At 44.8% G+C, this 26,259-nt stretch overlaps 1 protein-coding gene across 2 annotated transcripts; it reads left to right on the top strand.

Annotated features, from left to right (window-relative positions):
* On the top strand, positions 1 to 26,239 carry TICRR (TOPBP1 interacting checkpoint and replication regulator). 2 transcript variants are annotated; one of them, XM_044979445.1, is made up of 22 exons: positions 1 to 709; positions 1,400 to 1,685; positions 3,049 to 3,287; positions 3,544 to 3,787; positions 4,102 to 4,234; positions 5,370 to 5,533; positions 7,376 to 7,585; positions 9,318 to 9,469; positions 10,919 to 11,019; positions 11,383 to 11,476; positions 11,634 to 11,713; positions 12,447 to 12,689; positions 13,707 to 13,803; positions 14,038 to 14,110; positions 15,031 to 15,177; positions 16,666 to 16,762; positions 17,329 to 17,390; positions 18,346 to 18,501; positions 19,464 to 19,618; positions 19,999 to 22,267; positions 24,248 to 24,358; positions 24,716 to 26,239. In XM_044979445.1, exons 1-22 carry the CDS (start codon positions 50 to 52, stop codon positions 24,832 to 24,834), a joined length of 5,892 nt encoding a protein of 1,963 aa, XP_044835380.1. In that variant the 5' UTR covers positions 1 to 49; the 3' UTR covers positions 24,835 to 26,239. The 2 variants fall into 2 exon arrangements, with proteins under 2 accessions (XP_044835380.1, XP_044835381.1); XM_044979446.1 differs by having other exon boundaries at positions 2 to 709; positions 5,370 to 5,512.
* The last annotated feature ends 20 nt before the right edge of the window (positions 26,240 to 26,259 follow it).

The raw sequence follows: 26,259 nt of genomic DNA on the forward strand, positions 1-26,259 counted from the left end.
GGTTGCTGCCTGAGGTGCTTTGTGACTGGACTGCTCTTTCAGTGGCAACATGACCTGTTCCCACAATGTGGTTTTTCTACTGGATGTGGCCAGCTCCCCGCAGAAGAACCAGCTGCAGCTGGGCTGCCTGAGGATTCTCAACTACTTGGGCTGCAGGTTTGGCCTGGCCAAGGTCCGATGGGGTTTCAAATTCTTTGACTCGCTGGGCGCCCGAGGCAGAGCCTCACGGGTGGGTGATTTCCGTGAGCTTGGGCCCCGCAGCTGGGAAGACTTTGAGGAAGAACTGGAGACCAGGTTTGGGGTGCAGAGCCACAAATCTCACTTACCTGGCCCAGCGCCCAGAGCCACCCTCACCCAGAATGTGCTGAAGGAAACACTGCTGGATTACCAGTGGGATCGACCTGAGATCACCTCACCGGCCAAACCGTTCTTGAGAAGCCAGAAGAGCAGGTTGATTGTGGTCCCGGATGAGCCACTTGAGAGCCACATGCCCTCTGAGGGCTTTGTGAATGCCATCTTTCTTTTCTCTCCCTGCCCTCATTCTCAGAGGGAGCTACTGCAGTTTGTATCTGGAAGTGATGTCCATTCCTGCTGTGATTTGCCCTCTTCTCAAGAGGTGGCAGAGAAACTTTTACCCAAGAGAGTCCAGGAGATGATTGCAGGCCAGAAAATTACTCTGTATTGGGTGGACACTGCTGAATGGTCCAAGGTAATGAGAGAGAATGCAGCAGAGTATTTAAGCCCAGTGATAGTATACCATCCTCTACCAGTTATCCAACTGCACAGAATGATGTCAGGTGGCTTTATAGTTTAACCTTTTGGTGGGAGGTGACTTTCATTACAAATGAAATGAGTAGAATTAGCTGCTTAATAGCTAATGGGCATCCCTGCTCAGCTGAGGCCCATGACTGGAATGGCAATTACCTTTGTTTAGATTTAGGAACACTGTAAGATGGCAAATTGCGACAAAGTGCTTATTTGTAGGATGCCTCGTCCATCGACTTAAGTGGGAGTGTAGGTGCTTTAATAAACAGCCTGCAGGTGCTTAAATAAGTGGGTGCCTAAATTCAGGCATCCAAGCTTGAAAACTGGCCTTACCTTGTTAAATAGGGTTGATAATACCTTCCTTGCAGGGTGCTTGTGAGGATTTGCTAGATAATGATTGTAAAGCACTTGAAGAACCTGCTGTATTGAAGTGCTAAGTATAATTATGCATAAAAGTTAAGGATGCAGGAAGCTAGATTTAAGAAGGAAAAAGACAAATAGGCCATCCCTTGTCCCAGTACCTTCTTAGACATTCCCTTGCAACATTTTCTCTAAAAACATGACAAATTATTTAAATTTCCTAATAATGATAATCTTATTGCCAGTACTAACTTGTTTCCTTGTTTCATTTCAGGTGCTAGACTCTCCAGATCATGCTGGGTACTGGACAATCTTTGAACTGATCCGTCTGGTGGGGGGCATCATTTTGCCATCCGAGACCTTAATTCAGGGTTTGAGTCACCACAGAACAGAGGCAGCCCCTCTCTTTTGTAGAGAGTCCAGCTCTGCTAAGCCACAGTTTGTGCCATGGACCACAATCCTGCCCTTTGCTTCAACCTTGAACTGCCTGCTCTCTAAGCCTTCTGTATTCCAAGCATCATTTCCGCAGCAGGAAGGAGCATTATTCCTCAGCAAGCATGGTAATGGAAGGGGTGGCTAGGCTATAATTAATAATGGATTCTGTTAGAGACCAGAGCCATGAGGCTTTCCTCTTGCTAAGAGCACATGAAGAGGACTCCAGTTATTTAAGGAGATCTCAAATGATGAAAGTCAAATAGAAAGACAGCACCCTGAACAGACTCCAAAGGGGCCACTCATATGTGAGCCAACAAAACTAGGCTTGGAAGGATTAAGTTTTTATGGGTAAATGTCAGTTTCACCATATACACACAGGGGCGGCTCCAGGCCCCAGCATGCCAAGGGCGTGCTTGGGGCGGCATGCCGCGGGGGGGCGCTCTGCCGGTCGCTGGGAGGATGGCAGGCGGCTCCGGTGGACCTCCCGCAGGCTCGCCTGCAGAGGGTCCGCTGATCCCACGGCTTCGGTGGAGCATCCGCAGGCATGCCTGCGGGAGGTCCACCAGAGCCGCGGTACCGGCAACCGGCAGAGCGCCCCCCGCGGCAGGCCGCCATGCTTGGGGCGGCGAAATTGCTAGAGCCGTCCCTGTATACACATAAACCAAGGAAACAGTATTTCCATCTATAATAATCAAAATTTACAGATGGATGAAGTATGAAAAATGCTTCTTGAGAACTTCTTAGAGTTTGATTCCAGGGTATTTATGGTGTATATTTTGACATGTGATGTTGATGAATTGTATTATCAGTTATAAAGCTTTAACTTTTTGAATCTGTGTCTGCCATTAAATAATTAGTGTCTGACTTCCTCTATTGTTTGACCCCCCCCATAATTTTCCTCATTGTGAAAACTTAAATTAATAAAAAATTTAAAATGCTTTAAAATAAACTAATATCTGTTGACATTATAAAAAAAATACAAATTTAATTCTGCCCAGCCGAAATATAACTGTCGGACTCTGTTGCGCTGTTTCTGAATGAATACAGATAAGTAATGGACAGGAGCCTGATTTGGGACCTTGTGAAGTACCTGTACCTATTGCAGAGCCTTGTGCACATGCATGTGTGTGGGTTCCTGTGTGGAGATCCCCTCTCTTTAATCTGTACCACTTTCCCTTTGCTTTCCATTGGCCAAAGAGAGCTGAATGGGAGACCTCCTTCAAAGCTGATCAGATCAGCTTGCAGGTGTAGCTTTCCAAGGGATATGCAGTGCTTGTTTTTCCCCAACATGAGCTGAGTTTGCTGTTTCTACAGTGCTCTCAGCCCTTGTACTCAGGACCACAAAAGTTCAGATCTTCCCTCTGGTCCCATAGCATACTTACCACAGAGCCACTGCCTGCCTAATCTATGAGCTTTTTGTACACCTGCTGCTGAGTCTTCTGTTCCTTCACCCATTGTTTTTTTTGTTTTTTTTTTCACCTTGAATAGGAGTAGAGAAGCAGTGGAGATGTGCAGTGATTTTGGAGCCCATAGCCATGAACCAGAGACACTTCCAGAGTCCAGTCAGCATCTTCCTGAAAGGCACCCTGACAGACTGGAATTTGGTGAAGGCTGACAGCTTCCTCACTGAGAGCTGGATACTGCAGAGCTCCCAGGCAGGACAATCAGAACAAGACACGTTGTTTCAACAGCTTGTAAGATGGCTAATTACCGAAGAACTACACATGGTAAATGTTCCTTCCTGTACTTAGCTCTCTAGCCAAGAAATAGCAGAAACTCATATTACAGTGATGAGGGCTATCTTAGTAGTTTGATAAATATTATGATAGCCTGTTCCACAAGCTCATTTTTTGTTCTAAATGTGGAAACTTTTAAAAAAAATTCAGTCTCTAACTTAGTTGTGAGCTGCCCCTTCTGCCTTCCGAAGGCTGTTTAGTATGTCTGTATTTCTAGATAACCTAGATGTCTTTTCCCTTCATGTAGATTGCTGAAGTGTCTCCATCTGAAGTTTGGTTCCCCCGCACTGGAATTTTATCCCCGCTCTCTGACACTGTTGCAGTCCTTACCCTATTCTGCACTGAAAAGGCTGCTGAAGTTCAGAGATGTCTCCTCCAAGGAGCTGTGACCAAGAGTTCTTCCCAGGACTATGCCTTTCATCTCCCAGAAGTTGTGAGCAGTGTGTTGAGTCAAGTTGATACTTCAGTCAGAGATGATCTAGCTAGTTCTGGTAAGTGTGTAGAAGGCAAAATGAATCTCCTTTGGGAGTCCCTAGGTCTGAATTCTTAGAGATTGAAAATTGGTGTTCCTAGTGGAGTGTCTCTGGGCGATGAGGCTTGCTCCCTCTGGCTATCTTCCAGGGTCCAAGTTTGCTGGACCCCAGGCTACTGTGGTGGTGGTGAGTGTTGTTGTTGATTGCGCATTTGCTTTACTACGCTTATTGGTAAGGCTCAGTGACATGTGCCAGGTAGTAGAAGGCTTTGAGAGTGCTGAGGCCACTTGAAATTTCCTTAGTTTCATTCTAACTTTTGCCTTTCTGTCCAGAAGAGACTTCAGTCCCAGAGTGGGTCCAGCAAGAACTGTCCCGCACAGATGGCTGGAATCCTGCAGTAGTTGAAGGGTGGTACTCTCTATCAAACATCTGTGGAGCAAGTTCAGATTTAATGGAGTCATTCAGGTAATTCTCTTTGACCTATCCCTGTATATCATTTAGACATTGTTACTTTAGTCCAAGGAATGTCACTTACACTTCTCTAACTAGTCTCTAAAACTCTACATAATTATCTAATACTTGCATTGTTTGTTAAATAGGTAGATATTAGTGTACCTGCTTTACAGAGGAGTAAGAACCAGGACTAGAATCAAGGAATCCTGACTAGTGCTCCCTTGTTCTAAAAACTAGACCAGCAGTTCTCAAACTGTGGGTCGGGAACCCATTTTAATGGTGTCATCAGGGCTGGTTTAGACTTGCTGGGGCCTGGAGCTGAAACTGAATGAAGCCTGAGCCCCACCGCCCAAGGCCAAAGCTGAAGCCTGAGGGCTTCAGCGCTAGGCGATGGGGCTCAGATTACAGAACCCCTGCCTGGGACTGAAGTGCTTTGGCTTTGCCCTGCCCATGCCCAAGGTAGCAGGGCTCTGGCAGGTTCAGACTTTGGTTCCCCCTCCTTCCATCATGCAGTAATTTTTGTTGTCAGAGAGGAGTCATGGTTCAATGAAGTTTGAGAACCCCTGAACTAGACCTATGTCCTTTGATGCTGTGATGATAGGTATTTCTAGGACACCAAAATGAGACAGAGATACCGTGGACTTCACCCCTTAAGGTTTAATAAAATCCAGGGCAATACAGTGAAGTCAATTGGCTCATTAAGAAGGACCTTTCTTCCTATTTATGCTTACTGGTGCCCTGTGAATGCTGACTGACTATAGTGAAATCCTCCTAAAGGGCTTGCTGTGTGAAACATGCAAAAATACTTACTGAGGCTCGGGATATGATTAGATGATCTGAAACTGTGTTCTTGGCATTGGTCGGTGACGTGTCTGTTCTAAATTCTTATTTTTTTTCTGAGCGTCACCTGCTTAGCATAAATGAAAAATGTTTTCCTTTTTCTCTGTGCCAGCACACACACCCTAGGCAAGGTTTTGAGAGCAAGCGGTTTGGAGAAAGTGGGGGTTCTCTAATAGGTAGTGTGCAGGGGATCAGGCTGAACTTTCCTGAGATGAGGGTGGGTGGGCAACCTGCAGTGGGAGTAAGGAATTCCTCTCGTTCCCTGCTTCTGCTGACATTGTTTTTAATTGCTTTGACTTTTGAACAGGCTGCTGCAGGCTGTTTCTGCTACTGAGAAGGAAGAGGCCTCCCAGCCTGAAATGGAGCTGACACACTGTCTGTCTGAGTTCTACCAGAGAAAATCTAGTGAAGCATCTGCCACAGCTGAGCCAAGGGACCACAAAAAAAGACGTATGTCTAGACTAGGATTGTGTGAGTGCTGAGCCTTCCCGTCATCCTATGGTCTTCTGCATTTTGCAGCAACATTCTTGTTAACATGAAATTTGAACACCTGACCTTCCCTGAGCAAAGGCACAGTTCTGAGCTGCCTCAGATGGTGGCAGTGTAGCGGGTTTATTAAAGGGCAATGTTGTTTATGCATAAAATGAACCCTGAGCCCCAGTTGGAGCCAAGCGAAGCTGTAGTTATTGGCAAAACCATTTTCAATAACCATGCAATATGCAAATCTCTGCACTTTAGTTGCCTATTCCTTCTGGACGTCTCATCTATATGCCCACAACTAACATGACATCACATCTTCTCCTTTTTGTTCTAATTTAAAAAAATTAAGAAAACATTTTAACCAACTTTCTTCTCATAATATTTAAGCATTAGACATTTCAGTATAATAATTCAGGGATACTTTATGAATGTCTTGGGCTGCTAATCCCCTACATTTTCAGGGGAAGTTTACCTAGCTGGGATATAGTGGTGGAGTTATATAAATAAGAAGCAGCCTCATATTAAAGAAATTGAATTCTTTCTGACATAGGGAAGGAGGCTTTAGTCTCTAATGCAGAACTAGGGTTTTTACCCAGTTAAGCAGCTCCACTCTGGGAGCATCTGAATCATATAATCCCTGTATAGCTATTTCTCAGTGACATTTCGGTTAATATGCAGATTTCTATACTCTGTATTATAAACCCTCTGCTCTAATTAGACTCTGTACTCAGGATTTTCAAGCTGCTTGCCTGCAACAAATATACCACTTAATCATTATTCTCTCTTCACTGAAGCAGAAAATCTCTAAAATGTACATTTAAAAATTAGGAGAAAATGCCCAAAAAGCACTGAAAAATGTGGTTTGCTTTTTAAAATTAAAAAACTGTATCTCCCTGTTTACAAGTCAGCTGGGCGCTTGTCCCCACCGTAACTCATATATATGGATTTATATTGTCTGTCCTTCACTGTTGGTAAACAAAAATGTATTGAAATTATTCAGAAGACATGAGCCTGACTCTTAAGGAGAAAGAGGCTGAGGAGAGGGAGGTAGGAATGACAGAACCTTTAAAGAATTTTTAATTTTTTAAGCCATTTTCCTCTCTCAATTTGAGAGCCCATTTTGAAACAACAGACTGGGGAAACCTTTTGTTAAGCTGGTAAAAATCATGTTCTGAGCTAGAAACAGTTTGGCTTCTAGCCTGGACTTAATCCAGGATACAACTGTTGTCTTGAAAACAGAAAGCTGAGCTTGCTCTAACGTTCCCCTCCTTGTGTAATGTGGTACCCTCATCCTTACTCTAAGATGAAGCTACTTACCCTTGGCTCCTTTTGGAATCACTAGTGGGTTTGCCCCTCTAGTACCATTTCTCTTATAGAAAGCACTGAGCACAGTCCAAAGGCCAGGTGCCAGGAATAATTGTTTGAGAGCAGTGTACCTATACATTATGATTACATTGTGTATGTGTATTGCATACGTTCCAAGATCATAGTGTGGCAAGCTAACTGAAAACAGTTAGCAGTCTCTGTTCCTTCCTAGGTTAACTGGAGATTCACTCTTCAAAAAGGAGGCTGAGCCTAGTGAAACAGTCAGAACCACCTGCTTGAGTCTTTCCCTCATGTTCTGAATTCTTATTGCCCCATCACTGTGCTGAGGGAAGCTAACATTGCTGTATTGAAATTTACATTTTAAACAACCAAAAATTTATTTTAACAATGCAGCATCTGGCCTGTCTTGTGGTGCCAGTGTTCTGTCGGATGGTGTCTTGTGATCACTCTGTCTGAATTCCAACTCCTCTGTGCCTGATGAGAATTTAACCTTTTGTGATCCTGCAGGGGGGGTCCCCCGGACTCCCGTCAGACAGAAGATGAAGACCATGTCCCGCTCCCTGCAGATGTTGAATGTAGCAAGGCTGAATGTAAAGGCTCAAAAGTTTCAGCCAGATGGGGTGCCACCAGCAGCTGGTGAGAAGGTACCCCAGAAGCTGTTACGGAGATCAGATGATAAGTTGGAAGAAAATCGAAGAGTGCTGAAAATCTCCATAGGTACATGTCAGACTGGTTTATCAGCTCTGATGTTTGTGATGGGGCAGAGAAGAGCAATTAGGTAAAGTGCGCAGTTAGGCAGCAGATTCAGGTTTGGGGCACTCTCTTGAGATTCCATCTCTTCACGGCAGTGGAGGTGAAGATCTTTCCCTCTTGAGGTTTGCTTTTTAGACCTTTATACTGACCTACTGGACTGTATAATTGTAGCATAGGATGTGGTTAGTTACTCCTCCAGTTGCAAAATAATTGAAAGCAATGTGAGACTGCATATGGGAGGAAATAAAGATGTCCAAGCATCTAGGTGTAGGTGGAAATATACCCATATTCCTTAGTTATGCCCATGAAATGGGGGGCTTTCTTGTCTTAAGCATTATTCTGAGGCAAGGAAAGGCCCTGTGAAGCTACCTCTGGTGTTGATCTATTCCTGTCCTCTCTCTTGGGATTTTGAGGAGGAATGTGACTGGGTGGCACTGAGGCTAAAGCCCCAGGAGCCCAGGCAGGATTTCATTTTAATCTGATGTGTTGGCTTTTGTTTTCATAATTTGGAAGTGAAGGCTCTGCCAGCTACAGTACTATAGCTTTTTACTGCTATTATGTATAGCAGAGGTGGGTAAACTACGGCCCGTGGGACACATCCGGCCCACAGGACCCTCCTGCCCAGCCCCTGAGCTCCTGGCCCGGGAGGCTAGCTCCCAGCCCCTCCCCCACTGTTCCCCGCAGCCTCAGCTCACTGCACTGCTGGTACAGTGCTCTGGGTGGCAGGACTGCGAGCTCCTGGGGCAGCGCAGCTGCAGAGCCCGGGCTGACCTGGTGCTCTGTGCTGTGCCGTGGCGTGGCTGGCTCCAGCTGGGCAGTGTGGCTGTAGCACTGCCAGCCACCAGTGCTCCAGGCAGTGTGGTAATGGGGCAGGGAGGGTTGGATAGAGGGCAGGGGAGTTCGGGGTGGTGGTCAGGGGGTGGGGGTGTGGATAGGAGTCGGGGTGGGGGGAATAAGGGGTTGAATGGTGGCAGGAGTTCCGGGGGAGAAGTCAGGAAGGGGGCGGGGGTTGGATGGGGGGCAGGGGCAGGGGTTCTGGGGGCGATCAGGGGACAGGGAGAAGGGGTGGTTGGATGGGGCAGGGGTCCCAGAGGGGGCATCAGGAAAGAGAGGAGCGGGTGGCGGGGGGCAGTCAGGGACAGGGAGCAGGGGATGTGTGGATGGGGCGGGAGGACTGTTGGAGGGTGAGAAGCAGGGGGGGGTTGAATAGGGGGCAGGGCCAGGCCATGCCTGGCTGTTTGGGGAGGCACGGGCTCCCCTAACCGGCCCTCCATACAATTTCCAAAACCCGATGTCGCCCTCGGGCCAAAAAGTTTGCCCGTCCCTGATGTTTAGGAATAGTCCTGTGTGCATGTGGGGAGGCTAGCATAGCACCTGCCACTCCAGACAGTAGGTCTTTCAGGGCCTTGCTGCCCCCAGGGCTTGGTGTCTGTCACTGGCATATTAGAGGTAGTCTGGAAGCCTGTTTTGGTCTGAGAAGGACTATGAGTTTTATCGGTTCACCTGCCTTGGGTCTGAGTTGAGGATTCCTGAGGGACTTCTGTTGTAAATCTTCGGTTGGCCTGGCCATCGTGTTGCAAGAGAACTGCTGTTACAACCTCACTCTGTTACATGGGCCTGGTTATTAGAAAGGACAGCTGTATCTGCCCATTCATTACCTCTTGCTTAGAGTTAGTTTGCTCTGCTTACCTTGCAGATTTCAAAACTGAGGAGGAGATGCTTTCCCATTTAACTGCAAATTACCAAGAGGCTGTGGTTAATGGAGAATTTCTGATGTTTGTGTGTGCACGGAATATGGTCACAGCCATTAAAAGCTTTCTGAAACCAAAAGATGCCAAAGAAAGAGAGGTAGGCAAATCTGTTGACAAATGCATATGCTGAGGCTGTGATTTCAGTGACACAGGTCTCTCCAGTTATTTCCATGTGTGGATAAAGATCTATGTCTCCAGGCTCTTGAACTCTAGAGATGTGAGTGTTTGGTTAAAATTACATGCCAGATCACTGCTGAAGTACGAGATTAAAGGAAAAACTCACTAAATTCTAGAATTATTTCATCGTGTGTGTGTGTGTGTGTGTGTATATAAATGAGCCAGTTCACGTGCACACACACAAACCTGAGCTTTTCTGCCTGAACTGGCTCATTTATACAAGAATCAGATAGTTATAAGAAATGTACATGGGAGTCGCATCTTACGCGGGGGTTAGGTTCTAAAGTCAGCGCGTAAGGCAAAAATCGTGTATAGTCAAACACTCATTGAGTGGAATGGCGGGCAGAATCGCCCGCACTACAAGTACAGTATTTAAATTGTTTTTTCTCTCTTTTGTTTTTGTTTTGCCGAGCGCGTATAGTTAAAATCGCGTAAGTTAAATGCGCCTATGATGCAACTCCACTGTACTGCCATGGAGTTCTCTGGAAAATTGTTTGTAAACTAAAAACTGATTTGGTACTGATTCAAAAGAAAATGTATTTAAGTTCATATTTGAAGCAACAGTTGGAGAGTTGTGGGTTCATAAGGTTATTTAGAAACAAAAATTGGTCAGTTTACAAATAATTGAAGGGGGAAGTAGAGTGTGGAAGATACAAAATTCCAAAGTTCTTTTGAGGGTCCTCCAGTCAAAACCAGATCTATGTCTGCACACTTTCCTGCCTCCTAGTGTTTACATTAGCTACATTTTAGTACAGATAAACCCACGTGTGGATGAATTGCAATGATATTGAATTGGTTTCCTTTCAGACACCAGATTATTCATAGACACTAGATATGGAAAAGGCCTATTGTGTCACATTTAGTTCTTCCTCTGCCAGAGGCCAGTGCAGGATTGTTTGCCACAAGTGGTGGTTGTTTTTTTTTAATCTCTTCCCACTAAAATATCTGCCACTTCTGTTGGGAAATTATTCTACCGTCTGCTGTTCTCAGCCCGTGGCCCAATCAGCACATAGCTGTGACCCATGTGACTTCCTCAGGGCTATACAGGTTGTGTATATATTTTGTGGGCCTCAGCCACAATAACACACACACAGCTGCATATGCAGCCCACAATGGTAAAAAGGATGAGAACCACTGGTCTAACTGATGTGTCTCAGGCAAGTTTTCCTGGTAGTCTAAGTTTTCCTTGCTTATTTTCATCCCATTACTCCTTATTGTACATTCTTGTACTACTTTACTAGCTTCAAGACCTGGATTTTTTTATTGAGTTGTTTTCCATAGTACGGAACAAGTTAGAATGAGAACTTGCTGCATGATGAGAGGAAAAAGTACCTTGGAGCCCCTGTGCTATGTTTCTGTGTATTTGCAGATGGCCTGTCTGGACAGAGTCCGAAGTCATCTCCTGAAGACCAGCAAAACCCTCCGACAACAGTATGATGTCAATCCTGACAAGGAAACCAAAGTCAGAGAGTATGAGACACACTATTCTATTTACTGCAACTTAAAAACCACTGCCATTTTGATTAGCTATTTTAGAGATCATTTTGCAGTACAACTAGAGATGTATTTCTATGGGCAAATCTTCTGGGATAATTTCTATATCAAAGTGAGTGAATATCCACTGCAGTGAAAGCTTTACTACAGCAAGATACTACAGTGTTTGAGAGCATTTCATTCCTTTCAAGGAAAGAAAACTAAACAAATGAATTTTGTATTAATAACCTCCTCCTCCTCCCCCCCCAACCTTTGAAAGCTCAAGTCAGTGAACAGTAACATGAACGTGACTGTTTGACTAGAAAGAGTAGTAATAAATTACTTACTGTTTCTGTGTAGGTGTCAGCTTCAGGTATTTCTGCGCCTTGAGATGTGTCTGCAGTGTCCCTCGCTACAGAGCAGCACAGATGAAATGGAGCAACTGGTGGAGGAGGCAAGTAAATAGGGCTGGGCTGGACTTCTAGATGGGAATGGAAATGTTGACCTGGAACATGTAGCTTTCCCAGCCCAATTTTCTTTGCTCACACCATAAGGCTGGTCTTGGAGTGTTTGATCTGTAACACTTCTCCCCATCTGATCTTCTCTTACAGATGACCGATATGCTGCGCATTTTGTGTCTCACTGAAGATCCAGGGTACCTTACAAAGTTTCTTGAGGAAGTCTTAGTATCGTAAGTGCTTTATGGTGGTGATTAAATATTAAATGTTATCAGTGGAATATAGGCTTGGTTAGGTATCTGTCATAGGTAAATGGCAAACTTTTTAGCACGGATTTCAGGTAGCTTTGTAAAACTGTCATGAAAATGTACTAGCTCAGATGCAATCCACTTGCCATACTTTATCCTGATTGTTAAAGAAAAGATACGTGATATTTTACTTGCCCATCAAAAACGGCTTCTTGCCTAGGGCGAGTAGAATTTTAAGTCATGGTAAAGGCACAGGTACAAAAGTTGGAAGTGAAAACTCACAGGGGTGGATTTTGTGGCTTTTGCTACCTATTGTGTGTTTGACATGTATTTAGGCTTGGAAGGGTTAAATTATTTTTTCCCCAGTGAATGCTGATTTCACCATAGGCACACAAATTGATGAGAAATATTTACATGGATGCTAACTGAAATTTACAGATAGACAAAGCAATAAAAAGACTGCTTGAGAACTTATTAAAATTTGATTTAAGGCCATTTTGATAAGCTGCAGTTCAGCAGTTATAAAGCTTTAATTTTTTGAATCTTAGTACCGGTTGTTAAATAATTGTCTGACCATCCCATAATTTCCCCCATTGTGAAAATTTAAATAGATTAAAATAAAATGCTTAAAAATAAACATTGATATCTGTCAAAAGTAAAAATAAAAATTGAATTCTGCCAAGCTTACCTATATTGTATATCTGGTGGTACCTTCTAGATATATGGACTCCATACCGAAGACCCTTGGGGGTCTTTACTACAGTCTGGGTACGCAGATTCCTCCGAAGTTGGCATCTGTTCTGCCTGCAGACTTCTTCAGTGATGACTCTATGACTCTGGATAGCAGATCTCCAACTCTTCCTCCATCTGTGACATCAGTCCCAGCCCACAGCACAGCTTCCCTAAGCACTGAGACGCATCAGTTGGAGGAGCTGCGCATCAGATCTGCCAAAAAGAGGAGGTGGTATTTCCTAAGGGGGAGGGTTTTATTTTGTTCACAGCCCTGTGACTGAGTAGCTATCTAATCTATAGTCCCCGTCATGGTGAGCTCGGTTGCTGGATAACTAACCAGGGCTGATCTTGGTAAGTATCTAATGGATTAGTTCATGCTATTTAGGCCCTCAGTCCATTAAATTACATTAAAAGCTGTGCCATGCTTCTGGGAATATGGTGGTTTTGTCCATGGAAATGGAACTGTGCTGTGATGGGCTTGTAAGAGAGAATTGTGGCTTGGGCCTTTGACATAAATTAAACCCAGAAGACACATTAGGTAAAAATGTGTCAAACTACTTTCTTTAAAACTAGCATTAGTCATTAATCCAGATATAAACAACTTAATCATGCTCCATGGGAACAATAATGGCCTATTGTGTAAATTGATTAGCCAGGTAAATGAGCTGGAATCCTGCCTTTGTGATCTGTTGCCCAATTTCTCTTCTGGGAGGGGTTCCATACCCAAGGTTGGTGTGTTTGTTTATTTTTTAAAAGAAATCAAATCACCACCAGATTTCTTAGTTTGACTACAATGGAGTTAAATGAAACCCACACAAGCAAGGAATTTGCAGTCTAACTCCATGTATGCTAAATGTTTTGCACACTCTGGGATATCCTGCAATTTTAATAATGTCACAGATCTGTACAGATACCAAGTCCATAAGTGCGTTCTGTGGAGGAATCACACTGTGCAATATATTTCTTTGGGAACCTGAGGAGTTAAAGACAAGACTGGATTACTTGTTGCAGTGGCTGAGCCGAGGTGATTGGGTGTTTTGATTAAAAAACTCTAAGGCTCCTTGCAGTATAGATAAGGTCCTGTCCCAAAGAGCTTGCGGTCCTAATACAGATGGAGTCTGTAATATGACCTGCCTGCCTCACTAGAAACAAACTCAAGTTATGGTCCATATAAGAACCGATATCAGTAGAACTGATACTTACATTTGTCCTTATTGTATCTTTGTTTCTTGTATCCTTTCTAAAGGAATAATGCATTAGCCAGACACAGGAGCATGACAGAAGCATCGCAGAATTTACGCCAGATTGAAATTCCCCAAATACCCAAGAATCCCATTAGAAAGGTAAAGCTTTCCTAGCGGATTGGGTGTGAGTATCTGCTGCAATGGTGCAGCAGCATTGTTATACCACATGTAGGTGCATGTGTTCTTTGCCTATTAAGTGCCTTGTATCAGCTGCACAAGGCCAAAATCATTCTGAGGCAGAATTTTTTGCGAACTGAAACTCTTGTCTAAATGTTTCATACTTATGATTGAGTATAAACTAGCAGTTTAACACTTATTACATTTTCATTTCAGGAAAACTCTCACTGTTACTTTGCCACTGAGAAAGCCCAACAGCTGCTGCCCCTGCAGAAGGAGGCAGTGCAAGGTATGACAACTTTCTTCTCCATAGAAAGCTGATTGGTTCCCCACACGGCTGATTTCATTGTACATTGTAGTGAGCCAGGAGTGTTCCGCTAATAGAGAGACAGGAAATCTGCAGGAAATGTTCCCGCAGTCTGTGGAAACTTTGGGGAAAACTATCAGCATTCATGAGTGAATTCACTCAACACGCTGATAGGCCGTTGAGTAAGTTGCTGAATAATTTTATAAAAAGTGACTAATTTCAATCCGTTTAGTCTCAAAAAACATACAAAATGTCAGTCTCCCTTGATCTTCCGATTTCCTTAGATCTTCTGTCCTCATGTCCTGCACAGAGGATCACAAAGATATTTGATAGAACAACCATTGGGCTTTAGTCACCACCCCATTGAGATGAAGGGGGCAGTTCATACTCCATTCTTCTCAAAGCTCTCATAAGTGTCGTGTTCGGGGGGTATCTTTGCAACTAGAAACTTGGTAATGTCTGTTTCAAAATTCAAGTGTTCTATAAAATGTAAGGTAACAAACCCCACGACCACCTGTGCTGCAGCTCAGATTCTCTTTGGTGGATTTTTCCCATGGTCCTAATCGTGATCCTTTCGGTGCTTTGAACTCAACCTACCTTCTTTCTCCTTCTTGGGGTTTCCTTGACTGTAACCTATAGAAAAGGCTAAGTAGCTGACAAGTGTAAATAAAAAGGAATCCTCATAAGAGAACTCCAGGGTGGGTTTGGGGAAGGGCATGGATAGTGACTGTTTTCACCAGTACAAACTACCTCTTCAGTTATTTGGCTTTTTCACACCTTTGAAAAGTTATTTGCTTTCATCAGTGTTGGGTCTGTTTACATTCTTCCTAGCTCCAGTGCCCCATGAAAGAATTACCTTTGTGGTATAGCTACTCACTTTTTGCCCTTTCTCGTGCTTTCAGAGGTGACAAAGGTGCGACGGAACCTCTTCAATGAAGAGATGCTTTCTCCATCAAAAAGGTCCCTGAAGAAGATGCCTCGAAGCCAGTCAGTATCGGCTGTGGAAGGCCTGAGACACAAACGCAGCTGCTCTGATGAGGATGGTAGAGGTGGGATATGAGCTTACGCAATTGCCTATGTCTGGGATCTGCAAGAGAAACTTGCATTTACTTCCCCCTGATTCCCTAACCAAAAAAAATAAAAAGAAAAGAAAATTCTGGCATCTCTTGTTACCAGTAAAATGAATTTGCTTTCTGTTATGAAGGAGATGATATTTTCAGCTCAATGCTGCAGAGTTTGGGTTGCAAATGGTGCAGGGTAATATTTAAATCCAAACCTGTTTTCATCTGTAAGTTAAATATTTTCTCACAAAGAAAGAAACTTAATCAGTTAAGATTGCTTGAAGTGAACACCTACCCACACAAACCCTTACATGCAGTGTTTCCCAAACTTGGGACGCCGCTTGTGTAGGGAAAGCCCCTGGTGGGCCGGGCCTGTTTGTTTACCTGCTGCGTCCACAGGTTGGGTCGATCGCGGCTCCCACTGGCTGCGGTTCGCTGCTCCAGGCCAACGGGAACTGCTGGAAGCGGCGCGGGCCCAGGGACGTACTGGCCACTGCTTCCAGCAGCTCCCATTGGCCTGGAGCAGCAAACCAGTGGGAGCCGCGATCAGCCGAACCTGCTGACGTGGCAGGTAAACAAACTGGCCCAGCCCGCCAGGGGCTTTCCCTACACAAGTGGCATCCCAAGTTTGGGAAACTGTTTACATGGATGTTTCCTTTAAGAGATGCTTTAGTGTACCTTAATACTCAGACATCACATTCAACTTTCACTGACTTCACGCCTCTATAAAAGAGATGGAATCTGTGCAAATAACTGACAGTCCTGTCTTGAAGGCAGATTTGATCTTTTTTCATGTGTCTGGCTGCTGTGGCACAAGAAGAATGGGAGATGGCTGAATCCTTATGCAGACAGTTAAAATGTGGATGTCTGTGAGGGTACTGTGCATGCATCTGTCACTAAACTCAATTCAATAGATAGCAGGGCTAGCCCCTGAAGTCCAGTGTATCTGTATTTCTATACTATTAAGTCCCATAATTATACAACTAGTTAAGCACAAACCAGACTCCTTTTACATTAATGCTACTTATTATTTCTATAGCGCTATAGGTGTACTCGGTGCATCACAGATCTATGGGAAGCCAAGTTTCCTTCCCCAAACAGCTAACAACTTAAGTAGTTATTGGAGCTATTTGCAAGATAAGGACTTAAATTAGGTCAAATAAACAAGGTAACAAAGGGATATAACATAAAAGTTATGTGAATGGACTGTCTGCCCTGCTAGTTGCAAGATTTTTTATATACAAAACTCACCTTTAACTGTAAAATTTATATTGTATGTGAAGTGAGCCATGATCGCAGCGTGGCTGTTGTTTTGATGGTTCAAACTGAAGTGTACAATTGCCCACTTGCCTGAATAGAGACTAAATAATACGTAGATGTGATCTGTAAGTCTCTAAAATCTTCACACTGCTCACTCAATCCTATCCAAGCCACCTCACAGAGCTTGTTTTAAATGTCTGATTGTGGCTTCATCAGTTTCAGATCATCGCAAGCTACTGACCAAGAGAGTCTCGGAGACGCCGCTGCACAAACAGATCTCCAGGAGGCTGCTTCATAAACAGATCAAAGGCCGGTGAGTGAATGGTATTGGGTAGTTCTGAAATGTTTTTAACCAAGTGCTGAGTGGCCAGGATGTGGACTGCAGATCAAACAAGTACTATGGAATTTAGCATTGTGGATACAACAAGACAACTTGTGGAGACTACAGGTCCCACAATTTAAGTGAGGACAACCACCACTTGCTTCATCATGCATTTAAGTGCATCTCTCATGCTTGCATCAAGTTGCCATTGTGCCCCTCAGGCAAAGTTGGGTTCCACTTTTTAGGGTTCCCCTACAAAGGCTGGTTTGGTGGTGTTTTATACAGAGAGTTACTAATGAGAACCAGGGAAAATCTCAGCTGAAGTTGGGCCTGTTCTCCTGTCTGTGCCACACCTGGAAGGACATCCTGTGGCCAGACTGATCTCTTGATGGGAGGCAATGCCTACTAATCATACGTTGAGACTACCTTGCAACTTGTTGATGTGGCCTTGTTAGCAAATGGTGCTCTCTGCAGCTCTGAAAACCAAATGTTTAGTATACTCACAAACCAGGCATGGTGTTATGGGGAGTCTGAAACGTTTTCACTGTTTCTCCAAGGTGCTCTGATCCTGGCTCTGACATCAGTATTGTGGAAGAATCTCCAGAGAAAGCCATGAGTGGTAGGTATAAATTTAATACAGACTGATCACTTTTCCTTTTTTACCTTGCTGCAGTTCATACTAAGATAGCACACTTCAGTCTGGATGATCCCCAAGGACCCTAAACTACAATATATAAAGAACATTGCAACCACCCCTGGAGTGGAAGGCAACAGTGAACTATACAGAGCTTTTAAGAAAGAATGAGAACTTTAGGGAGGCAGAACATAATTCTCCAAACTGGCCATATCACAACTATGAACATCTCAACTTTTGCCAGGAGTGCTTTGGGATTGTTGGACCTCTGAAGTGGTATTTAAAAGACAGTACCTCCTAGCCTTGTGCTGGGACTTCCTCATTTCTCTCCTCTAATATACTACAGCATAATGTTTGAGGTTCTACACAGTGTTAGGTGACCACGTGGTACTGGCTGCACCATCTTGCCCCCAGCTAAGGAACAGAACAGCAAGCTGGTTTTGGGGTGAGATGAAATGAAGAGCAAAAACCAACAGTGGGATTAACTAGTCAAAAGACAAAACTCTTATTATCCAAAGAAGCCAAAACCACGTTTTCCTAATATTACTTTTCTATATAAACAACTGTTGTAGTTGCCACAGGATGTTGAATGATTATGAATGGGAGGAGATGTGACCATGAGGCACTTGTTTTAGATGGGGTGGGTGGGGTCTTTGCTATGAAGAAGTTTGGACTGGAAGGAAGCACATGTTTTAGTATTAGAAGTCCCCACTGAAGTTGGAGTTGGGTTTCCTTTTAACCCTTTTCATCTTCTGATTTTGTCGAATGTTCCACAAACTAGCCCCTTCCCTGCATGAGACAGGGTTAGTGAACAAATCATTGTTGGACAGCTGCAGAGAGATCCTTTCCAGAGGTACTTGTCTGCTAGCTGTAGCTTCCTTCTGGAAGTGGTGTGTGTTTTGAGAGAGAAGGCCCTGATAGTATTACTCTTGACTTCCAGAAGTGGGTTTAAGAAGAAGTCCGCGCATCAAACAGCTGTCGCTGAATAGGACACACTCAGGCTCTTTCTACTCCACCGCACAGCCCAGCTCACGGAATATGCAACGAGTACATTGGGTACAGCGAGAAGTGACATGTGTTAAGCAGGACATAACAGGTACTGGGGTTGGCGATCACACTTACTTACCTGGCATTAACTGCCATAGGTAATCTAGCTGCCAGATTCTGGTGCAGAAGCATTTGCTGATTGGCACTACAGACAGAACTCTTAAGGGTTCTGTTGTGGTGAGAACTGCCAGATGGCATCCATTATAGCCAGCAGAATCTAGCATTTTTGTAATGGGAATCTCTGTGTTAGGAACCACTGTAGTTCCAAGTATCAGAGGGGTAGCCGTGTTAGTCTGGATCTGTAAAAGCAGCAAAGAGTCTTGTGGCACCTTATAGACTAACAGACGTTTTGGAGCATGAGCTTTCGTGGGTGAATACCCACTTCGTCGGATGCATGTACATGCATGTATTCACCCACGAAAGCTCATGCTCCAAAACGTCTGTTAGTCTATAAGGTGCCACAAGACTCTTTGCTGCTGCTACTGTAGTTCCAGTTTCCTATGAGAAAAGGAAAGTGTTATTACTCAGCCAGCCAAGAAACAATCAGACCCAAACCAATAAACCGCCTTACCCATTAAACGTAACATAACCCCGTCAGCAGCAGGAGTCCTAACGCTGCTGCCAAACCTAGGTCGTCTATGTGGGAGCATAATGCAGTGCTTGATGGACTCTTCCTGATTTCCTTCTTCAGAAGGATTATAAACTGATTCCACTGAGAAGTTCAGGACTTAGTCGTGCCATTCATCCTAACAGCTTTGTCCTTGAGGACTTTTTCCACATATGTGTGTTCATCTATTAGTAACAGCTGTTTAGTATTAGTTATTTTCCTGGGATAGTACAGAAAACAGTAATACTTCGCTCAGGATGTGAAACTTTGGGTAGCCAGCAAAGAGTAAATGGTGCCAATACTGTAGCCCTTTAATTGTCTCTGACCATCTGAGTGCCAGGAACAACTGTGTCAATCCCGTGTCAATGCTTGGTGCCAATCTAACTGCACTTTGCTTTTTGAAGGCATTCCACCATATCCTGATAACCCAACTATCCAGTCTCCCAAGAGGCTTCTCTTTGGAGCAGTTCTTGAAGGGAGCAGCCCTAAAGTGAAGGAGTCACTTGGAACAAGGAAAACAAGAAACAGCTCAGACTTGGAGGAACCAGTTGCCTATCAGGTAAAACACCTTCCCACACTCTCCCCCTCTGCTTGTATGTACTTAGAGAGACAAAGTGGGTGAGGAAATATCTTTTACTGGGCCAGCTTCTCTTTGGTGAGAGAGACGACACAGTGTGGCTCGAAAGCTTGTCTCACTCACCAACAGAAGAGATTGCCTCACGCATCTTCTCTCTCTAATAGCCTGGGACTGACATGGCTACAACTACACTGCATACACCTACTTAATCAGATTTGTGCGTCTTTAAATAGCTACTTCTGTTTGTGTGTGACTTGTGTGGCTCTAGTCAAACAGCTTCTATGCTTTTATCGCCAGAAATGAGTGTTAAGATGTCATTACATAGTGGTATTAAGTATGTTCTGTTCTTATTCTTTCCTCAGACTCCCCAGAAGCCCCTGAGCTCTGCCAGTAGAATGCCAAGGAAATCCCCTCGTACTCCACACAGAACACCAAAAACATTGGAAAAGACGCCTGGCAAAAGTCCAGCTGCTAAGCAGACTGCAGCTAAATGTTTAGGAAGGTACTTCTCTCCTTCCAGACGGGAGAAGCCACCACCTGAGCCTAATGAAAGGAAGAGGGATCATTTAGCACAAGTAACTCATCAGAAGGACTCTTCTCCAGTGAGATTTCCCTCCTCTTACAAGGAAGTGGGGTTACAGACTCCAGAAAAGCAGGCTGGGAATGAAGTGCCTGATGATGTTTTTGGGTCACCTCTAAAAGATTCCAGTCCAGCAACACAATTGCTTTGTACTACCAAGGAAAAGTCTTTCACAGACCCACAAATTCAAAGACGCTCCTTGAGATCCTCCCAGAAAACAGCATCTCCAGCTTCTATTCGTAGGCAGACGCTCCGCATGGAGATTCAGAGAAATCCACAGCCAAGTTTCCATTTAGAGTCAGTGTCTCAGCCAATGGAAGCAACTCCCAGGAAGGTCAGATGTGTGGCTCCAAAATCTTTGAGTCCAGTGGGTATAGTGGCTGCTGCTTTATTTCCAGAAGCCCAAGCCATTTTGAGAACGGTGTCTTCATTTAATTCTCCTTTTGAATCTTCCATAAAGACTCTGTCTGTAGATTTGCCTCCTCACAGTAAAACAAGAGAACTTGACCGGGAATCTAATACACCTAAAAAACCTCCTTTGAAATCTCAAAACATCGCAGGCACATCCCCAAGGAAAGCCCTAGGGTCTCCTATCTGCCTACCTGAGCACACCAAACCTGGAGAAGAAAATCCTGCTCTTTCACTCTCGAAGTCGGCTAGAAATAAACAGAAACATCATAGTAATGGTAACACAAGGCTTCCTGCACAAAGCTCTGAGATTCATGAGCCCAAGGCTTCTGAAAGTGTCCACATGTTAGAGAGAAGTGAACTAGTGGGTATAGATGCTCAGGGCTCCTCCCCAAGAAAGGATCAGAGTTTGGAAAAGCAACCGTCTCCTGAGCTTTCTGCTAAAGGACATGTGCAGATCTCAGATGTTGTGAGTGAGCGTGAGCACTTAGATTCCTCTTCCTTAGGCAGCAGAAAGAGTGATGCCTCAGAAGCTAGAGTTTTGCCATCAGAAGAGCCTAAAGAGTCGAAGACTCTTACTGTTAAGAAACCCTCCAGATCTGACATTCTGAATGCTTTGCCTGCTACCTCAAAGTCTGCCTCTCCTGCCTATTCATTGCGCTGCACCCCAGACAGAATGCAGCGGGAGGCTGCAGCACGACTAGGGAATCCTGAACTTCCAGCAAAGTTTTCTACTCCTAAAAGTCATAAGTTGGCCTCTGCTAGTCCACCAACTTATGAGGTTGAACTTGAGATGCAAGCTTCCGGCTTGCCTAAGCTTCGCATTAAGAAGGTTGGTTCTGGCTCAGCCATGGAAGTACAGTCACAACTGAAGACCAGCAAACCCAGTGGAGAGGAAAGTCCGTTTAGTGAACTTGCTGTGGCCTGGTGTGGTAGACACCCAGGAAAACTAGCAGCTGCCTGTGTTTCACCGTCCTGCTTTCGCTCTTCCCATAGCACGCCTGGGAAGGGTGGAGGGCAGACCTACATTTGCCAGTCATACACCCCAACTAGCTGTGCCTCTACCACCACCTCCCCATCTCATGTGGATGCTGGAGTTCCCTGGACACCATCTCCAAAGCACAAAGGGAAGACTACCCCTGATGCCATCAAAGACTGGCCACGAAGAAAAAAAGCAGCAAACAGCAATGCCAATGGTGGATGTGGTCGATGTGAGAAGCATGCAGAATGTACAGGGAATGTGTCAGCAAGTGAAGAGGGAGGAACAATTTCTGACCAGTGCAGCAGCAGCAAAGCTCTGCTGCTGGCTGACTTTGAACTGGAAGGGGTTTACAGGCTTCAGGACCAGTCACCCACCAGTGACACTGAGCCCAGAGCTGATGAGGGTGCTTCCACAGGGACTTTTGGCCTGAAATCCAGGAAGCGGACCTTTGACCTCCTGTCTCCAGAGGAGGAAACCAAATGGGAGGCTAAGAGGTCTTGCACAGCTAGAGACTACCTGGATCTGGTCAGCTCTTCCAGAGATGAGAGTAGCACAAGCAAAAGGAGGATATCCACGCCTCCTTGTAGAACCACCGTGTCTTCAAACAGAACTCCTGGGCAACAAAGTTCCATAGGGGATGACGATGTCTTCAGTGTTTCAGGTAATCAATTGTCAAGTGTCACCCTACTGAAATTCAGAGATACCAAATTTGGAGGAGCTGTGAGAACAGAATACAGATGGGACTAGAAACATAGGCAGGAAACAAAGTGAGATGCAGCTGGGAACATGCAGCTAATACATCAGAAGAAATTTGAAAGGCAGATCCATTGGAATGAGATGGAAGGGTGAAAATGGATAGCAAATGACATGAGTCATGATGCCATATTGCAGCTAAAAAGGCCAGTGCTGATTGGGGTGTATATGCAGTCATGTCATGGACTCGGTAGGTAGCTCTGCAGCATCAGAATATTTGCCTCTGTTGTGGGAAACTAACAGAATATTGACAAATTGGAGAGAGATCAGAGAAAAGGATAAACTGACTGGCAGCTGGAGGCTCTTACAGGGAGGGATTAAGGGCTAAAATGATTGTGGAGTCACATCCCTGTCCCTATTTAATACCAAAGGGTATTAAAACCCATGATAGAGTTGTAATTTGGGGTGGTAGCAATGTGGTATAACTAGGAGTAATGGAGTGGGGAGGAATGTAAGCTGCATATGACTGGGGAATCTCCCTGACATACGTATTAGACTGGGGTGTAATAGCCTCAGGCCTTGGACACTTTAAATTAAATTGAGCGATATATTAGCCACCTGGAAGAATGCTGCATTGGTTCATGGGATACAGAGAATGATTCTATGCTTCTCACCCCTAGGCTTGCCTGCTCTGGTACCAACAGCTTTATTTATTACCACTCACCCCTTTTCCACATTATGCATTTCGCTCTTTAAACTCTTTTTAAGAGGTTGTTTTTTTTTCTGAAGTAGGCACATGCAAGCATCACAACAGTGTGCAGATGGCCATGTCGACAACTGGCCCTGGGCACTCATAGTTTCTTATTTTCAGATGCAGTCATGGCAACTGCACTCTCAAATAAGACGTGCAGTTATATGCACATGTCCTTGCCTGTGGTAACACCAAGTCAGCAACAGACTTGGAAGTTACAACTAATTTTATTACAGGGGTTGGCAGTCAGTCGGCATTGTAAGCAAGGCCCCATGGATTTCATGTCCTTGGAATCCATCCCTTGTTCTACAACTTAAGATGTGGTGTGTTTTTGTTTGTTTGTTAAAAGAATTGTTTCTATTCCTTATGGCTGCAAAGAGCCCCTTACCTGTGATGCTAGTGTAACTGATGCAGTGTCCGAGTCTGCAGACAGCCTGAACCAATAAGCACTAAAAGTTACAAACTGATAGAATACCCAGGAAGAATTGTTACCTCGAAAGCTTAGTTAGTGCTTAAGGGAAAAGGGAAGTGTTGCTTTCTCCTTCACATAAGAACCAGGGGTCACCCAGTGAAATTAATAGGCAGCAGTTTTAAAACAAACATAAGGAAGTACTTTTTCACACAATGCACAGAGTTCCTGTGGAACTCGTTGGCAGGGATATTGTGAAAGCCAAAAGTATAACTGGGTTCAAAAGAAAGATAAGTCCATGGAGTGAAGGGCCATCATTGGCCATTAGCCAAGACGGTCAGGGACACAACCGCATGCTCTGGGTGTCCCTAAACCTCTGACTACCAGAAGCTGGGACTGGATGATGGGGATGGATCATTTGATAATTGCCCTGTTCTGTTCTATCCCTCTGAAGCATCTGGCACAGGCCTGACAGAAGACAGGATACTGGATTAGATGAGCTATTGGTCTGACCCATTATGGTGGTTGTTATAGTCTCTGATGATCACTTTAGTAAAATCATTCGCATGTGTCTATCCCAAATTGGCTCCTGCTCCTTCCTAAACTTCTCACATTCCCCTGACAACCTCAGAACAGCAGTTGTTGAAGACATAGTCAAGAGCTGGCTTTTACTCTGCCCTGACTTGAAAATTTCCATTGTGCTGCAGTAACCAGGGGCCTTGGCTACTTCCCAGAGGGCAGGACTTGGTGGGAATGCTGCAGTTTCATGTCTCATTGTGCTTTTCCAGGTTCAACTCCACCAGTGAAGGGCTCCCTCTCTGCTAGTGGTCTTCGAGCACTGACCCAGTCCCCGCTGCTCTACCAGGGACAAACACCGTCTCGGAAGAAGGGTGCCAAAGGTAACCGGTTACCTGTCATTTCGTAAAGCCTTGCACTCAAATAGATTGTAGACCTGTGACGTGCCTGTGGTTAAGTGAGGTGGAAAGAGCACAGGCTCTGTACCCAGAAAGGAGGGTGTGGGGAAAGGCTGGAGGATTTGCTGTGTCTGTGCCCAGCAGGCTCCTGTTGCCAAGAAGTTTAGCCTTAGAACACAAAGGTAAAACTGAGCTACATTTGCTTGGGATGGTGGGGAAGTAGCTTGGGGCTAAAATGACTTAAAGGGAAATGGAGTTTACTGGTACTGGGTTTCCTGAGACGGGTGCTGAGCTGTAAACCTGAAAGGGTAGATTTTCACTAATCCTTTCTGCCCTCTCCAGAAGATGAGCTGGACGTCTTTCACAGCATTACAGACCAAGAAGTGTCTCCGTTCTCCAACACAGGCTCCCGGAGGCGGCCCCTTAGCAGGACTTATTCACGGAAGAAGCTACTCAGCTGAACTCTGCAGCCAGAGAAAGAGTACTTGAATAACGATACACAGGCTCTCTCGCCCACTGTGTAGTACATGCTGCTGTCCCTGAGAGAGCGAGCTTGCTTTTTTTGAACAAATCGGGGGCTCATTGCTATTGGGAGTTGTCTAGTCAGTGTGCAGGAATCCCCATTTCCATACCTGTGGGGTTTAATGAGGAATCAAGTGTTTGAATCAGCCCTACAAGCTCCTCCTTCCATTGGGCTGGGAAAGAGGCAGTGGGAATAGGGAGGGCCGCTTAGGGTTCACTAGAAAGTTTAACTCCCTTGAGATGTATCTCCATCTATTCTAATCCTGGTTCTGTCTTATGGGTGTTCCCCTGCTGGGGTTTGTGTGCCACAGAGTCAGTCCGACCCGGTGAAGAGAATGGTCACTATTTTAGCGTTCTTTTGTAAAAATAAACTAATCTGAACGGCTACTCTGTGCTGTGTTAGGAAGTGTGGACCTGGCTCTGGGCGCTTGAAGGGCTGTTGGAGGAGCTAGTGAAGTCCTCTAAGCCTGAGCAGCATGGGGGGAATATACTGTGTATTGCTCTTCCATCACATGCACTTCCTCACCATGATTCCAGTCTAATCCTGGCTAAGAGCTTTCTCCTCTCCCAAATTTACAAGGGGTGCGCTGGCCATAACCATACGACAGCTGTATTCTCTGAGCAACTATCCCTTTGAGAGGGCTACTTCAGGGGAACACTTGAGATTACAGTTCAGACCATGCTACTACTTTTTCTCCTAACTGACCGGGTGTGTAAATCTCCCTGCACTGAAGAGCAAGGTGGCTAAGTGCTATGTGGATTGTACCTGTTGTGTGTAACTTCTCTCGCCTGTAAAATCTCATTGTTTGGTTTGGGGGAGGAGGAAATGGGCTTCCATAGCATGATAGGCTCCTTCCAAGCTTCAGCCTCACCAATTCTCATTTCAGTTTCCCCGGGGTAAGGAAAATCAGAGAGCACTTAACAAATGCTATTAGTGGCCAGTCCCATGACTGCTTGGAGATGCCTGCACCTCCCTCAGGAATATGTATAAGTAGGGCCTGAAGCAGAATGCAATGGATTCTCCTTTGCTGGAGGCTATTCCGTACAGAAGGAGAAAAATCAAGTGAGTTAAAAGCTTAGGGAAAGAAAGAGCGGTGAAGTCCAGACTGTCCTAACCCAGCCTCTGAAATGAATATCCAGGACGCCTGGAGCTATGTCTAATGTGCTGCTACCAAACAGCAATACAGGGGGAAAAAGGTTAAGTCTGGGCATAAGGGTCAGGTTATGGATAAGACCTAGCACACAGAACAATTGCCCTACCCTGTAACTGTTTGAAAGGCTCCATGTTCCCAAGCCAGTGCCTCATCCTCAGGGGTTAAGTGAGCGTAGGAGACTGTGTGACAAGTGATTTAATAAAACTCACT

The sequence above is a fragment of the Mauremys mutica genome, chromosome 11 (genome assembly GCF_020497125.1).
Source record: "Mauremys mutica isolate MM-2020 ecotype Southern chromosome 11, ASM2049712v1, whole genome shotgun sequence".
NCBI lineage: Eukaryota > Metazoa > Chordata > Testudines > Geoemydidae > Mauremys > Mauremys mutica.